This window comes from Chelonus insularis, unplaced genomic scaffold, assembly GCF_013357705.1.
Source record: "Chelonus insularis isolate UGA/USDA-ARS -01 unplaced genomic scaffold, ASM1335770v1 contig_88_pilon, whole genome shotgun sequence".
Lineage (NCBI taxonomy): Eukaryota > Metazoa > Arthropoda > Insecta > Hymenoptera > Braconidae > Chelonus > Chelonus insularis.
In genome coordinates, this window is record NW_023276776.1 from 918,244 (window position 1) to 936,408 (window position 18,165).

General features: G+C 26.4%; 4 protein-coding genes across 4 annotated transcripts; 1 reads left to right on the forward strand and 3 right to left on the reverse strand.

Annotated features, from left to right (window-relative positions):
• Positions 1–17: 17 nt before the first annotated feature.
• Positions 18–17,765, forward strand: LOC118072008 (uncharacterized). The gene is made up of 7 exons (XM_035091551.1): positions 18–268; positions 454–592; positions 650–865; positions 1,073–1,204; positions 1,279–1,390; positions 1,464–1,688; positions 17,646–17,765. The coding sequence occupies exons 2-6, from the start codon at positions 458–460 to the stop codon at positions 1,676–1,678; spliced, it is 810 nt and encodes a 269-aa protein (XP_034947442.1). The 5' UTR covers positions 18–268; positions 454–457; the 3' UTR covers positions 1,679–1,688; positions 17,646–17,765.
• LOC118072007 (uncharacterized) lies at positions 1,690–3,074 on the reverse strand. The gene is made up of 2 exons (XM_035091550.1): positions 2,833–3,074; positions 1,690–2,761 (listed from the first exon to the last, which is right to left on the reverse strand). The coding sequence occupies exons 1-2, from the start codon at positions 2,998–3,000 to the stop codon at positions 1,910–1,912; spliced, it is 1,020 nt and encodes a 339-aa protein (XP_034947441.1). The 5' UTR covers positions 3,001–3,074; the 3' UTR covers positions 1,690–1,909.
• On the reverse strand, positions 4,032–9,111 carry LOC118072001 (probable cyclin-dependent serine/threonine-protein kinase DDB_G0292550). Its single transcript, XM_035091536.1, has 10 exons — positions 9,051–9,111; positions 8,217–8,285; positions 7,235–8,111; positions 6,857–7,144; positions 5,897–6,768; positions 5,370–5,537; positions 4,989–5,229; positions 4,784–4,910; positions 4,505–4,686; positions 4,032–4,421 (listed from the first exon to the last, which is right to left on the reverse strand). The coding sequence occupies exons 2-10, from the start codon at positions 8,282–8,284 to the stop codon at positions 4,176–4,178; spliced, it is 3,069 nt and encodes a 1,022-aa protein (XP_034947427.1). The 5' UTR covers position 8,285; positions 9,051–9,111; the 3' UTR covers positions 4,032–4,175.
• On the reverse strand, positions 11,632–17,231 carry LOC118072004 (fatty acyl-CoA reductase 1-like). Its single transcript, XM_035091548.1, has 10 exons — positions 17,087–17,231; positions 16,675–16,881; positions 16,343–16,591; positions 16,108–16,253; positions 15,920–16,029; positions 15,642–15,834; positions 15,314–15,562; positions 15,056–15,232; positions 14,896–14,976; positions 11,632–12,030 (listed from the first exon to the last, which is right to left on the reverse strand). Exons 2-10 carry the CDS (start codon positions 16,879–16,881, stop codon positions 11,898–11,900), a joined length of 1,545 nt encoding a protein of 514 aa, XP_034947439.1. The 5' UTR covers positions 17,087–17,231; the 3' UTR covers positions 11,632–11,897.
• Positions 17,766–18,165: the final 400 nt, after the last annotated feature.

The window sequence follows — 18,165 nt, forward strand, 5'->3', positions numbered from 1 at the left end:
AACGATATTCATGATGGCGCGTTAACGGACGTTGCAAGTTCAAAAGGATAATCATAATAGTAATAGCAGCATTTATTTTAGTTCAAAGTGGTACAGAAACTCAAAAAAATGCACGATAAAGATGTACTATATTATTTTTGGAGCTCCATGTCGAATTTGCGAACAGAAGTATCTACTTGATTCACAAATTTATAATATAAATCAAGCCATTCTTTAGATTTTCTATCTGTAATCTATTACGTCTTTTATATTCACTTTGAAATCACCGGTAAGTATACTTCAAGAAAAATAAACGTTCCATTAACAATGATAATAATCTCTAAATAGTCAAACAATTGAAGCAATTACTTTGTAATGCTACAATGAATTTATCATTCGGTTGACTATTATTAGCAAACTGAAACGGCACTTTTAAGGTTAGTCGCTAATATTTTCTTTCATTATTCTCTCTAGGAATATGACTACAACATCAAGTAACGGAATTTCTGCGTCAAGAAATATCAGAAATTTCATATTTTCTCGTAACGAAAAGGATTTTCAACAATTTTGTACTATGGATAATTATGAAGATGCCATTGTTACTTTATTTGAGGTATATTCATACATGATATATTTTTTATTTATTTGTTTATTGTTTGTATCACTTTAGGAGTTGGATGCTTTTGATGTTCCTGATTTAAGTGACATCCCATCAAAACCATTAGTGACCAAAGAACCAGAATCAGCTGATCTCATGAAATGCCTTTTTGTTAAATTAATGAACTCAGCTTGGAATTTAATTCATCAACACAGAAGTCTTATGAAGAATCATGAAAAATTAAAAGAGCAACATTCTCGAGTATTAAATGATAATACAGGACTGACAGTAAGTTTATTTACCTGTATATGTATAATAATTTCTATGATAAGCATTAAAATAATTTTTATTAATCATTCATTTTTTCTGCTGCTTTAAAAGTATTTGTGGTAAGAATATCATCATATTTGTTAATCATAAATTTAATTAAGAATAATTCATAAAATTAATATATTTTAGAATATGTGATTCAAATAAATTTAATATTTTTTATAGAATCAAGTGAGAAGACTTAAAGAAGCAATTGGAAGGAAAGAAAATCATATTAGCGAAGTATTAGAAAGAGAACGACAATTAAAGGTGAAACTTGGAAGCATGAATAAAGATTTAAAACGAGAGAAAGAAGAGGTAATTTACAGAATAATTTTTCATATGATTAAATAATTGTAGAATAATTATTAAAGTTACTCAATTGTATCTAGACTGTAAAATTAAAGAAACAAATTCAATCCAAAGACATTCAACATGCTCATGAAATACGTCGCATTCAACAAAGTGGTAATAAGCTTCGTGAACAGTTACAGAAGACTGTTGGTAAATATGAAAATTTAAATTTTATCTAATTATCTTATTATATTTTTTTTAACAAAGTCTGAATACTTGTTAGGAACATATGTACCAAAGAATAGAGCAGCACAACAACTGCAGACTGAATATGAGGATAAGATTCGTACTTATAAACAAACAATTAATCGTTTGGAGGAGAACAATGGGCTGATGCTTCAAGAAATAAATGAATTAAAAGATGCATTAGACCTTCATGCTGGTGGACTTGCACTTCATGTAGAATCATCAGGTATTTGGGATGAATCGACTTCATAATCATCAAATGGTAAGTTAAATTTATTTATTTATCTATTTCAGAATTTTTTATAAAAATCATTTGTCTAGTATTATACAAAATAATTAGGATCTTTCAATATATTAAAGTTTTCGAAATTTCTTCTCCAAAATTGTCAGTAATAAGCCAACTATTAGTTTATATCCATAATTGAATGAAATACTTTTAAATTGATTTGCAATAATCAAATAATTTTCCATTCATTGCATCCTCTATAGACCATATAATATAAGAAGCAAGACCACTCCAAGATAAACATTGACATGTAATTTATCGTAGGAATTATGCGTAATGCTTTTGGGGCATTTACAATTACCAGCAATGCAAACAATATTATTTTTATTTTGAAAAGAAATTGCCTTAGTTCCTTTTTGAGTGTAAATTATTTCTGTAGGCAATTTATTACCATTGCTATTTACATAAATTGAAGTCACTCTGAGTGAACTTTTCCCATCAGCACAATTATTTTTTATCAATGCATTTCCCCGAGCAATTAAATTTATCCGTACATTTGTAAAGACTGAATCAACAATCGATACACTGAATCCTTCAATAGTCATATCTCCAGGACTTCTAAAGTCAAATGTTGAATTTATTATTTCAATTGAACCAAAAAAAGCAAAATTAATATTTCCATCCATATTGCGAATTGTTGAATTGACTATTTTTAATATTTTTCCTTCATTAGAAAAATTTATTCCAACACTATGATTAATTGCAACATTTTTTAGTATAAATAAATCGACATTAATATTCGTGAATTGTTCATCAAATTTTCCAATTTTTGAATCTTCTATTGTAAATGATTCTATACTTGAGATACTGATGAAGGTATCATGATCAATTAAAGGTATTCTTCCAATTCTACTTAATTCAAATTTACCCATTTTTTTTGAGAGTACAATTGGTTCAAATGTCAAGCTGTCACTGACGTTGTGAATTATTAAGTCACGAATTGCATTAGAATTCCCAAGACTTATAGAATATAGATGTACAGATGTACATGATGTAATAAGTAATTTAGTTAATTTATCTAAATTGAGACTTGATGAAAGCTCTAATTCCTAAAATAGAAATAATTTATTAATTATTCTTTCTTTCTAATTTATTAATTTTAATTTTTCGCGATTATTACCTCATTTCCAACACACTCACATCTCATTATTTCTCCAGATCCATGACAAAACTCACTAACTTTATTTCCTGACACCACACATAAAAAAATCAAAATAATAGCACAAATATTATTCATATTTAAGAATATTCCAATTTTAACTTTCCAAGTATTTTTAATTAATTTCATTTTATTTATAAATTAATTATTAGCATTTCTTTAAAAATTTGGTTGTCTTTGATTTCAACTTGAATGCTTTTTGTTTCTAAACTATTAGAATGATAACTAGGATAAAAGTTATTTAATGATTAATCCTAGGCGTTAGAATATTTTATTTAAATTGTCAATGTGTAAAAGCACTTTCCTGCTGATAATTTTATAAACTAATACCACTACTTGTATTTTCCGCACACCACTTTTGATTATACGTGGCTTGCGGTCAGGAAGATATGCTTAAGTTAGCCATACATGGACGAAAAAAAGTAATGATGATTGACGGTTCTTTTAGGCGGCTTTTTATCTTGATTGGCATTCATGGTGGTAGCTCGATTGAATGTGTTCGAACAGGGTGAAAATATTAATGATGAATGTAGTTACCATGTAAAACTTTGACACTTTGGTGCATATCTGATAAAACATTATTTAATTCTTGAATCTGATTATTTATAAGAAGTTTCAAAGAGTAAAGATATTTTTTAAACAATACTTGTTTAGCTAAAAGTTCAATAAATAGTAAATTCTGCTTCTTTATCAATAACAAATAGTTGTGGTTTATTAAAAATTTTTCGGTACATTTATTAATGATTATTAAGCATTTATTTAGTAGCTCATTTATTTTTGGATAATAGTCACTTAAATATATTTAAAAATTTCATACAAAATATTCTTAATTAATATTAATAAAAAAATTATTTTTCCACAAATTCAGTCTTAAATTATTATTGTATGTATTGTTTACATTACATAAAGTTTATTTGAATAATTGACTCTTTTTAAAAATACAACTGTTTTGTCTTTGGTATGACCAACTGTTATGTAATCAATTTATTCAATATTTTTATCACTTATGATCTTATTTATGGAAAATTAAAGTTTCATTAATCACAGCTAATTATTTAATATAAAAATAATAGCGTTAAATAATAAGCACTATGATTAATATTATAAAAATGTCTCTATGATTAATTTTTAAATTTAAACATAATCTCTTTGGTGTTAAATATTATTTAATATTAATTATCTTATTACTTATTTTTATTATCCATTCAAACTATTATACTACTTATCATCAATTATTGAAAAAAATTTTTTTAGAAACTAAAAAAAAAAAAACTTAGAAATATAAAACCACTTATAGATAGTTTTTAAAATTTCTTTCGAAAAATATTTCTGATATATTCTTTGCGTTCAATTGAAACTAGAGCAAGTGGTGTTTTTCCATGTTGGTTCAAAATGTTAGTCAATCCACCGGCATTAATGAGGGCTGCACAAACTTCCATTTGTCTTTCTAATGGAATACGATCAGACACAGCTGCTGCCATGTGTAATGGAGTATTTTTGCTCCGATTTTGAATATTGACAGCTTCATGTCCATTTCTTGCCAGCAAACCCTGAAGTAAATTATCATTTTTTATTTATTTTATCATAACTAATACAAAACATTTAATCCACATATCTTTATATGATACACTACCTTGACAAGTGCTGGATCACAACTCAAAGATACTGCCAAGTGTAAAGGAGTATTTCCGCACTTGATTTCTTTAATTCTTGGATCTGCTCCATTATCTAATAAAAGTCGAATTGTTCCTATTGCATTGATACCTGATCCGTGAGGATCATGAGCTTCTACTGCTACGTGAAGTGGTGTTCTACCTGAAATTAAAAGAATGCAATCAATTTTATACATAAATTATTTAAATCATAAACAAGTATTAGACTACATTGCAATAGAATCATTGAAAATACTTACCATCGTAATTACACTTTGATAAATCAAACACTGAATTACGCTGAGCAGTTTTTAGGGCCAATAGTTCTGCTAAAACTGATACATGAGTATCACCATTCGCTACAACTGCATGAATTAATGTATCTCCCTGCAATCAGTAATTTATCGTTGGTAAAAAAATAAATTATCATTAAAAAATTACGAGAAATGTTTTATAAATACTAACTCGGGTTTGATAAAGTCGTTGGCTAATGTCAATGCCTTTTTGAAGCATCACAGCACCTAGATAACCTGCCACTTCACCCATTTGTGGACAATTCATTGCTGCTAAATACAAAGCATCCTCTCCTCTATTATTTATCCTTGACAATGCATCATTGTAGATTCCAAGTCGTTCTACTAGTGGTATTAAGTACGCTTTCTTCTTTTCTAGTTCTATTGGGTTACCCACTAGACACATCAGCATTCTGAAAAGTTCAATAATTCTTAGAACTATAAATATAAATTTTTCCTCTGTTTTTTTTTTATCAGTGATATTTTAACTGGTTCTTTTAATATTCCAATTTTTTTTTGCTTAATATAAAATCAATTTTTAAAATATACATACGTATCTCCATCTTCATCAGCTGCAGCAAGTTCTTGAGGGGATTTTTTTAGAAGATTCTTCATAGCTTTCTCGACATCTTTTGGATCTAATCCATCTTTTAATCTCCGGCTGGCTTGTGTAAAAGGAAGGTTTAAAGATGGCCATGGTGCTATGTGTCTATTAGAACTTCTGAAAGAAAAAATCAATGATGACTTTTCATTTTACTTTTCTTCTGATTTTTCTTTATCAACTATTAGATTTTGTTTTTAAATCTAACTACGCTATAAATATATGTGCTATTTATCGAATGTTTATAATTGTTATTTTTAGAGATAAATCTAATGTTTATTAGTTTATCTAGGATTTATACATACTTAGAGTTAGCATAAATATATATAACTTTATCTTTATTATAACTGTGTCAACTGATAAATTATCTAGAGTTTTCTTGATAAGCTTAGTGCAATTATTTTTTTTTCGTCCATCAACATAATGTATTTCTTTTGTTGTCAATTAAATATTTCTAATTATTCTTAAAAAAAAATTACCTCTTCACTGTAGTGTTTCGTTTGAAAGATGATACGGTTTCAGGTATTTGGAAGTCATCAAATGGCACATTTTGTATTGTATTCCAGGAGTTATTGAAATATTCTTGTTGAACGGTAGAAGTGGAAGGATCATGTCTATTATTTATTTGTTGTTCTGAGGTCTGATGGACTTGAGAAAAATTATTATAATTCGATAAATAATTATTTGCAGAATTAGATGCCTGGGGCTCATTGAAATAATATTGATTTCCTACAGAGTTGTCGTTATAACTTGTTGATAATAAATTATCTATTTCATGTTCAAAATTAATTTCATTTCCACTAGGATTTAATGAGTTGGTATTAAAGAAGTTTGATTGTGAATTATTTTGATAGTCTGATATTTTATAACTATCATTGATATCAGGATATACTAAATCATTATGTGCAGAACTAATAAGTGAAGCTGTATTGCCGAGATCTACAATATTTGTTGGTGAGTTTTCTTGATTATTCTCTCTATTTTCACTGCTTTGTTTGTCAGAAAGTTTATTTATCCCATGAAAATGTCCAAGTGATGTTTTATTATTCTGTTGTACGAATTGGTTTGGAATAACTTGAATTTCATTCCATTCTAAATTGTTTCCAATTATTTCCTCAACCATTTGCAAGTTGTTATCAAAGTCGATGGAATTCTCACTAGGATTTGTCATACCACCTAAAGATTCACAGCCATTACAGCATGAAAAGTCAACGAATTCAACTCCTAATTGTTCTTCTATTTTTGGCTCAACTGAATATTGATAGTTTGATGGACTTGGAGTATCTCCAAATGAATAACTTGATGATGATGAAGATGAGAGAGCTGTGGGTACTCGAAAATTTGTAGGTCTCTAAAAGTATCAACAAATAACATTGAAATAGATGTATATATATTTTTTTTTTAAATACAATAAATATGAAGAAAATATTAAAACTTACTTGTAATAACTCTGGTGGACTTCCAGAAATATTCAAAGGTACTGCTGGGGACCCAGTATTAGCAAAACCAGGTGATTGAGCTCGACTTGAAGCTCTACTGTGAGATCTAGATGATAATACATTATAACTTGCCGGTGAATCTGGCCAATTTTCACTCATTCTTGATGAAGATAAATTTATATTGTCTGGTTGAGCTCCTTGAAATTGTTTCATGTTTATCATCTTAACTAGTTCCTCACTTGTTAAGGAATTTTTCGTGAATGTTATCGAAGGAATTTGATTATTTATCTGAAAAATAAAGTATTTAATTAATTACCAATCAACATAAATCATCGATTTGAAGCTTTAAGAAGATTTTGTAAAGTAATTTATTTCTACCTCATTCAAATTCTGTGCATTATTCATGATGTTATGATTGTTTATGGTATTCCACCCGTTCTCGTAATTTCTCGAGTAATCTTTTTCTCCTGCAGAATTCTCTAATCGATCTAGACAGGGGTCTATCACGTTCCTGAAGTATTGATTACTTAAAATCTGCTGAGCAGTCGAGTCAATATTTGAAGTGTAGGATGACATTCCAGCGGCATTTTCCAACCAATCATCAAAGGTATGAGAAAGATTATTGCGTGATGTTTTAGGCTTTATTGGACCTCTTGCTATTAAACCATCATCTTCATCATCAGTATCGCTTGTTTCTTTTTCATCTTTCTCTTCTTCTTCATCATCATTATTATCATTCAATTTTTCTTTATAATTCGCATTTAAATCTTTAGCTTCTTTATCATTATTGCTTTTATTGTCATTTTTTTTGTTGTTAATATTATCTTTATCATCATTACTAGTTTCACTATTATAATTATCATTAACTTTAGGATCTTGGTCTTTATCATTGGATTTATTACCAGAAAATTTAAGTTCGACTATTTTTTCAATAATATCATCGAACTTACCTTGGGTAACTGGACTTGGAGTCAAGTCTACAAACACTAGAGAATTTGTTGATTGGTATGGACTGATACTTGCTGAGTCATAGGAAGAAGCATCAGAACTATCAGATATTTTTCGCCGAGGGGATGGAGAAATTTCTAATTGAATTTTAAAAAAATTACAATCAGGGTTATTTGAAGGGTTTTGATTGTCTTGTACTGATACAGGTGATTGTTCTAATTCAGAAAAAACACTTGATGCTAGACTTGATCTTGATAAATGCTGAGGAGTATCCATTTCTGTAGTTGACTCTTTGGTTGATGATAAACTAAATCAAATGATAAAATTATTTTTCAATAATTTTACAACTCAATTCAAAAATGCTTCATTGATGATGATATTATTGATTCGAATGATAGATGTACTAGTTTACCTATTGAGTCGATACATTCTATCAGGATCAATGGAGCAATTCCACAGCTCATCAACTTCTTGTCGCATACTGTAAATAAATATAAAATATTTTTGATAAAATTTTTATAAATAGTAATAATTTAATTTTTTAAATAAAATGTGTTTGGATTGATAAAATTTATTGAAATAAAAAATTTAGGATCTCCATTAGCATAAAAAAAACATGAACCCGGACGTCCAATACAAATGGTAGCAAAATGGTTGAAGAGTCAAATGACATTGGAATTAATTTTATATTTTTATCAATATTGTTCTATCATGTAATGTATTTTCTTCTAATAACTACCGGAAAAATAGCTTATCATTGAAATTTTTATCAGTTTCTGTATGATGTATGCATAGAATTTTTAATATTTATTGTTACTGAAAAAATTATTTTAACATATCTATACATTACTTACCTTGTTTAGTTCTCATTACTCATGTCAATTCAACAATAATTCTTTTATTCACGGCATGCAACATACGTAATTATTTTAGTAATAAATGTAGTTTTCTGTGAAAATTATTAGCTATGCTAATTTTTCATTTACTTATTAGTAAATTCATGTGAAAATACATATATGTACTATGACATAAATTTTTTTAAAATATACATATATATTAACTCTTAGCTGTCATATTAACTTCATGAATAATTAAAACAAAAAAAATTCCGATAAAAAATAATTGTAATACTAATTTTTTTTTTTTTGTTTAAATAATACGAATATGTTTTGCAGACGTTAAAAAACAATATTGGTTTTTGATAAGAGTGAAAAAATAAATTAAAATGTAATATAATTTAACTCACCTTATTATTCCTCAGATATATATGAATATTATCAACTTGAATTATTTACCAACTCAATTACTCATTAATTTATATTTAATAATTATGATTATTAATTGATTATTGCACATCAATTTTTAACAAATTTGATATTAAAACAATAATTAATTTAAATATTTAATTTACATGGAGATGATATTTTTTTTTTTGTTTAAATCAGAAAAGTCTGATGAAAATTCATCTTTAAAGTTCTTATCTCTTATACTTATGTAAAGAGACAAAAAAATCAATGGGTTCAGCGGTCACAAGTCGTCCCACGTGACTATCCGTACTGTCTGTTGAATTTCAATAGCAAATCAACACTTTTCTTTATATTATTTTATCACACAACCTTGACATTTGATATTAAATTTCCAAATTTATGATCAACTTTTGTTCATAAAATATTGACATACAACAAATAGGATAAAATTATATCGTTTATTCTGATATATATTTAAACAAAAAGAAACAAACTGTATACACAAGCTGATTAACTTCTGCACACAGAGCCGGTCGATTTAACTCTGATCGATTCACAAATCTTTCAACAACTAACTCACTCGAGACTATTCGCGCTCGATCTATCGCGCATGCGCTCTCGAAATATGACGTCAAACTGATCGACACAATGTCTCCTATTAACTGTCTCTTTCATTTATACATTTTATAATAAAGTATAATCATGGATGGAGATTAAAATATCATAATGTTAAAAGATTCTACTTTTAGCTCAGTTGATTATAAAAAAAAAAAGAAAAAAATCATTTAAATAAAAATATGAGAGAATTATTTTAGTGATGCTTGGTGGATTTAAACAGGTTTCCAAGTGATTATGTTTTAGGATAAGATTGTTGGGTGAGAATTTTACAAACATGCTATTCGTGATGATCACCAACTAAGATAAGATTTGCTATTAGGAAATGACAATCTACCACCTCAATCTTAACTTCCGAAGTTTTAACAAGCTACCGGTAGTTGTGGTTTTCCACAAGATCCTCATCCTTTTGGATTTTTATTTGCTTAAATAATCCATTATATTTTTACTTTAACTTTACGACAATTAATTATTATATGAATAAGAAAATTTATAGATAAAAAGTGACCTTGAAAGTCAAACATCATTAACCTATTCATAGATAATCATTATATCAGAGTCTAATTATTAATTTTCAGTATCGATATAAGAAAACTATGTTTGTAAACAAAGTCTTTGTAATAACGTCAACATTGAGATTCATCATCAATAATATGACCGATTTGTCCGGTAGAAAAAAAAAAAAAATTCAAATAGCATGAGAATGATTGAATATTATATGGAGTTTTCGTTGAGTCATTCGTGTATTCTTTTTTGCTTTCTGTTTTGAGTATGAATCCTTTGTTCATGTGGAATAAAGTTTAAGACATTTTGAGATGTGAAAAATATATGGATTATGGATTTAAAATTCTTATTGGTAATAATATAAAACACTTTAAATATTTTATTTATTTATTTATCTTTCGTTAACACTAAAATTATGTTTAAAGGCAATTTGTCATTTTAAAATTAATATTCATTCATTGTCTAATATTTTATCAGTATTTATTTTATTCTTAAAAATAGAAGTATAACTTGATATAATAATTAATTGAAAAAAATTAATTAAAGAATGATTTTTTTTTTTTTACTAAGAATATATTATTTATTTTTAGAATTGTTAATATAATTAACAAATTATGAGATAGTGAATGAACTAGTAGCCATATACATAATTTTTATTGATAATGTAATTTTTGTTTATGTAATGACTAATTCTGTCAACGTTTAAAGGCTTTGTTAAACAACAAAAATTATTTTTAACTTATAATACTTTAGAATTATTTCGAAAAATCATTAATCAATATTTAAAATGATCATTTTTCGATTTACAATCTAACATTGGTACTTGTTGGTACGAAATTTAGTAATTTTATCGATGTAATTCATCGAATCATACATAAAATAATTACTTAAATGAATTTTTACAAGTAATATTTCTAACACTGACGTCAAACGTAACATTTATTCCAAGAAATTGAAAGGACGTGCTCCTGGAATTTTTATTACTTGTAATCAGAGAGTCCTATCACAAGTTTATTTGCTTTAATGCGTCAGGAGTTTCATTAACTACACTCTCAAAGAGTATATCGAATTATTGACTTTTTTTACACCTTTGCAAATGGCAATTATACTTACATGACCTACTCTAACCACTTCATGAATATTTTCCGTATTCACAGCATGCTTTTCAGGATAATAATTTTAAAATTATAAATTGTTTATTTTTTATTTAATCCTTTTGCCGAATTTACAAAAAAGGAGTCAACCTTATTGATCTTGATTTGCACTATTTACTTACATAAATAAATTTAAAAAAAATAAACATTGCAAGTGATGTTTAGAATTTTAAACTATGTTTTTTTATTCATTAGTAAGTTTTTTAATTACTGAAAATAGCAATAATCTTTGTTATAAAAGCTTTATAATTGTAATATAATGAATGATAGCAGAATGATATTGAAAGAAAAATATGAACAGGTTTTATAAAGATTTTTATTATACACCAACCATTAAAAAATTCTTAGATAATCATCTTGTTGTGGTATTTGTATTTAATTAGATTTTCAAATTCTATGATTAATTTAGATACTTTCAGATTCAGTGTCTGATATTGAATAACACTCATATTGCAATTGAGTTAATTAAATTTCAAAGCACGAATATCTAAACGTATGTTTTAAGTACCTAAGTTCTCCAAGAAATGAGTAGTATCATATGTAACACTTTATTTAGGTAATTTTTTAGAGTAATTATGATATTATAAAGACATTCATTAGTTTGTCAAAGATGTGAAATATATAAGAAATAAATCCATACTGGTAACTTATCAACATAAGGAAAAGAGCAAGTAATACTTGGAACGCTCTGTCGATCCATATCATTCTGGAATGAAAAATAAAAATGTTTATTAATTTTTCTTCTTCAATAATTAATCATTATTAAAACGTTATTAGTAATGACTAGAAGTCAGTAGACATTCTTAAGAAAAATGATTATTAATTGAATACGATCTTGGAGATGAAATTCAATTTTAAACATTTATAAGAATAATTATTGTTTGATGGATAACTATATTCTTATTGAGTTTTTTATTCTGTAAAAATGTCAGTAGAAGTCATTTAGAAAATAAGACTAAGAAGAATTTATCATTGCTAAATGAATTATAAATGATCTGAAAGGAAAATAAATTAATATATTTATTGTATATTTTCTGTAGTATGATGTTTGCTAAAACTTCTATTTCGAAATAGAAAAAAAAAAAAACTAGTTTGTCTGTAGTTACTTACATTTAATGTTATAAACACACCGTGTAAGTAAATTGCCTACTTATTTATTCTTTTTTTTTTTTCTACTTCAATAAGAATAATTTGAGAAAAAAGATTTAAAATTCAAGTTATTATTTTATTGTTGTTTGAAATAATTCAAACGACAACACAGTTATTATTTAAATTGTTACGATTATTAATTTTAACACGAAATTGCCTTCTATTTCCAAGAATGTTGTTTATTATCAAACTTCTTTATAAAAAAAAAAAAAAATAGAAACAAAAAAAAATCAATCTCAATACATTATGTAACTTGATAGAATTCTTCCTTGTCTATCAGATAAGTCTCTTAATAATTTATGACATTATTATAATTTCCTTATTTGTACTTAGAACATAATTTAAGTTAAAAGAATCTTGAAAAAATGATCTTTAGTTGCCACTTGCAAGTTGTATCAGAATAAAAGTTCTGAGAAAATATAAACAATCAACCAGATAAACAGAAGCTGTGAAGATCAAATTCATTTTAATTTTATAATAATTAAAGAATAAGATATAAAAAAAAAAAAAACAATTTGATATTAATTTAATAAATATTAGCAGCTTTTCTATGGAATTGCATTGATGAGTCGTTGACATATTTGTGGCATTGATCGATTGTCATCATGATCTAGTAGGATTATTGAAGGTCACTAGCAGATCTAAGATAGAAACATGAATGTTTAATGAAATAGACACTTTAATCTGTGATACTGATAATCTCATTAAGTTCTTGATAAACATGGCTAATAATTCTCCAATCACATAAGATGTGTTGATAAAAAAAAAGTACGATTGTGTAATATAAATGCCACTAACATATTGCAATAAATAAGGAAATGACTTTTATTTGTGTCTAAGTGATAATTAACTGCATATTGAAGTAGACAGCTTGGAATTGCTGTTTTTCTATTTCAGTTTTCACTGAAGTAAATACACTAAAGTGAAGGGGTAGATAAAGACTTTGAATAGGGTAATAGAATATTTCATATAAAAGAACAAATTTAATTATACTTTAAGATATTTTTCGTTAATAAAATTAATTGTTAGATAACATGAAAATTTAATGAATATTACTTATTAATTTTTCTCTTTTTTGCATTTAATTTTTTTTATTAAACTAAAATTAATTAATCAATAAGTCAAATGAAAAATTATTTAATGGTAAGAATCACTGATTCAGTAAATTAATAATAAATTAATTAAATCTGTTCAATATTATTAAGAATGAAATGAATCAACTCCATACAAGAATATATAAATTTTTAATTTGAAATATTATTAAATTATTGTTTTAATAATGAAGCAATTGATGAGAATAATTTTATAAACAAATAAAGAATGGCAGAATGTTAAGTTGGGTTTACAAACTAGTTTCAGAGAATGAAATTCAACTTTTAAATAATCATTGAAAAAAGGAATAAAAAAGTAACTACAGAAAAGGACAACTATAAAAACCACTAGACTTGGAATAAAATTTCATGTGACGTAAATACATTATATTTATAGTATATTATTAATGAAACATTTGTCGAATTGAGTATTAGTAATGATTTTTTCAAGTATAACAGAGGTTTTCCCACTTGTTTGTAGGTAATTTTCAAGATAATTACTATTCAAATAAATGAATATCATCTATATACAATACCCACGTGAAATGAAACTAAAAGAATAATCTCTTGTTTTATATGGAATTCCCAGAGTGACCACCGAGGTCATCGTTGCTGATTCACGATCAATCGTATCATTGTAAACTCAACATGTCGATACATATAGATATATTACAAAGCATTAAAGAACATACACAATGATGAAAAATTTGTTTCATCATAAATATTATGTGATTGACTTGAATTGAGAAATTTAGCAACATAAAATGCATGTTAAGTTCATCAACCTTTAATATGTATCAATATTTGACCTACTTGGCTCTTGAATATCATGACGACAATCGATCAAACATGCCATATCAAAGAGACAAAATGCCATTGTCAACTCAAAATATTGTTAGTGACTAACAACACTACTACCTGAACTACAACTAATTAGTAGCAATTGAATTTTAATTTTTGAGTTTTGATTATCATTTTTTTCTCTCAATCTTGTTATTCAATCTTGATTGTGATCATGTGTCGAATACATAAATGTAAGTTTTATTTGCATAAAACAGTGATTTACATCTAATAGTCTATTATATATTCTCTGCACGTATACAGACAAGACTATCTAGGATTTCCCTTTCAATGTAATTTTATATTTTTTTTTTCTGCTTTGCTAAGTAAGATTAATATCTGTATTCATCTTGATATTCATTGACCAATTTATTTGCGTAGAAAAAATTGGATTGATTCAAAAAATGACTGATTAAGGTTTTCTTATATCATGAAGGATGATATTTTAACTCATTCAAACTGTTTTAAATAATTTTAAGAAAAGATCTTACCTTTGAAGATGTTTTTTTGCTGGTTCCAAATTTTCAATATCTTCATTTAATAAAAATTTTTTTGCTCCCAATAAACAGTACCTGATGATAAAAAAGTAAAAATAATTTTTTTATTAAAGAAATTAAGTTTAAAATAGCATAGAAAATTTCAATCACTTACTTGAAATATTCTCTCACATCCATGTCAGCATATTCAAATTTAAAAGTATCTCTATCAGCCGGTGGGATTTCAGTTGTAAGTTTTAATAAATTGGTATTATTAAATTGCCATGCGTTGATTAGAAAATATGCCAGAGCTTTGTTAGCAATATAGACTTTTCGTTGCAGTTTAGTCAGCCTGAAAAATATTTATTGATTCAATTATTCTAACTGTGTTAGTTTAGAGTAAGTTGACTTGGAATAATAAAACTCAATATACATTGGTTTTCTGTTACTGAATATGAGAATTGTATCAACAATTAGAGCAGGTAGAAGATGAAATAATAAAACATTGATAAAATAGACAATTTCACTTTGAGTATATAGAGTTCGTGGTGCCCAAAGAACTCCCTCCAGTGGTACATCTTCATGAATGACTAGTGCACATGATTTCAAATCATCCAAAGAAATACATTTCATGTCTGCCGAAGAGCAGTTATAAACATGGATTGAAGGATCTCGAGTTATTCTTTAACATTAACATAAATAATTATTGCTTTTTCTTTTATCAAATAATTAGGTAAATAAAATAATAATAAATATTTTACGTTGTTATTCCACGTTTCCAGGTGGTAATAATCATAGCTTTGATAGCAACATCAACAGGAATATAATCAGCAATCAGCTGAGCATTTCCAAATGCAGTTCTTAATATTCCTTTGCCTCCACCAATTAGCATTCCTACTGGACCATTGAAATTATCCAACCAACCCCTGATTGGTTCTGATATTGTTGATATCACTAGAATTTAAATCATTACATCATGCAATCTTGTTTTGGTATATCAAACAATTCTAATATAATTTAAAAAGCAAATTGAAATTACCTATAGATGGTCGGAAAACGACACAAGGAAATACATGAGAATAATCAGAGATCACTTGTTCTGCTAACCGTTTAGAAAATGTATATGTGTTTGGGAAGTTTCCTATGAATCTTGAAAAAAGAAATTTTATTGAAATATAAAACATTCAATGGTAAAATGTCATTAACTTAAATATTTATTTTTATTACTTTGGTGTCAAAGCTTTTAATACATTCTCATCTACAGTCTCTACTATTTTTATGGCCTTCTTCCAATCAACATCTGCTTGATACATTTTTTCTTCCACTACAGGTTTGTCTGCTTGACAATAAGTAGTGCTAACATGCACAAAAGCCTTGCAAAAAATTTAAAAAGTCTTAGATTAATTAAGTTAAGAAGAATTTGATGTTATCTAGAATATTTAATTTTCAGTTTTCAATTTACCACCAATTTTTTCATTTGAGCAGCTAATATGCACATATCTCTGGCAGACCTAGTGTTGGTGAAGATAGCAGCTTTCAAGCTATCATCAAACCTAACACTAGCGGCGTTATGATAAATAATAGAAACTCGATCAATTAAGACTCGTCGTTCCATGTCTGGTAGACCTAGACCTTCTTTCGTGGTATCACCAACTACAGGGATCAGTTTATCAAAAACCTCTGGTTTTTCTTCTTTCAATTTAGTGAAAGGCTACTCAGATATAAATAATGAATTTTTAATTACGTAGAATAAATACATGATTGTTATTGATTTTAATTGAAAATTGAACTTACTTGTTGTGAAATCATCTTACGTAATCTATCATCAATTGACATTCCCTTTTTCGGTCTTAATAACAGAAAAATTTCACGAATATCAGGACATGATCGTAACAATTTTTCAACCAATATTTTTCCCATAAATCCTGTTGATCCTGTTATAAAGATACTTCTTCCCGCAAAAAATGCGGGTATTGATAGTGTTGGATCTATTTTATTCATCTAAATATTTAATTTAATTTTATTAGATTATCTGTTTTGACGTTAAAGATTAATTTAATTATTTTTAAAATTAGAAAAATATTATAGACTTAATAATAATTGATATTGTTTTTAAACTTGCAGTATGAATGCATATTTATTTATTTATACTGCAATTGAAAATCCAATTCCATGCAAAATAACGAAAAATTGTAGACAGATATACCTTTGATATTGAAACGATTGATTGATTGAACAAACAAAATTTGATTTTTGCAAAGAATCACTTGAAATATTGTACTTGATTAATAAATAACTACAATTTAAATAAAAAAATTGATTGATAATGAAGTATCACTTAGAGTCTTGTAACAGACTGAATTATCAAAACGGTCAAAATGAGCTTCTTAGTTAGTAACAATAATAAACCGGAAGTGATGTGAACACAAATTTGAATACATTGGCCTAGGTCAAAGGTTAAATAAAATAAATATGCATTCTCTTGTAAAATAGCACGTGGTTATAAAAAATATCGAATTCTCTTACACTATTAAAAATAATGAATCAAAATTTATGTATTACTTCCTATATGATTAATCTATAATAAAAATTTGTAATATATATTACATTGATAAAATGAATTCTGACGTCTTAAGAACTGATTAGAATAAAATTATCTTATATTAATAACTAAGTGTTTATTTTGCTAGTCTACTGATGTAATTAATTGAATATAAGTAGTTTTGAACATTCATTCTTATAGTAATTTAATTTTCTAATTGCAGGGTCAAGTGATCATCAAGAAGAGAATCATCAAGCAGTGATAATAAATGATTTTGAAGATTGTAGTTTACGGTAGTTATTTCAATATAATTTTATTATTACTATTAAATAATTAAGACAAATTTATATTTATTTATTTCAATGATATTTATAAGATTTAATTACACTTATCCAAGATTACTTATCTAATATTGAAACCTAAAATATTCATTTGTACTTTTCTATTTGGAAATAATACGACTAGTAATAATGCAGGAATTAATTCCTAGTTAGTAATTAATGAATTGAATTTTACTTTGTAACTTTTTTTAGAATCAATCAGAAATCATTCGATCTTTGAATATTGACAAACGATTTTGTATTTGATCAACCGTTAACTTCATTATCTAGATTCTAGTTTATTGAAATTTATGTGTTGAATATATTTATATGTGTTACATGAATAGTATCAATGATCATTATTTTTAGATACTTTATGATTAAATGAAATGTGTATTTGATGAATTTTTATAACCTAGTCTT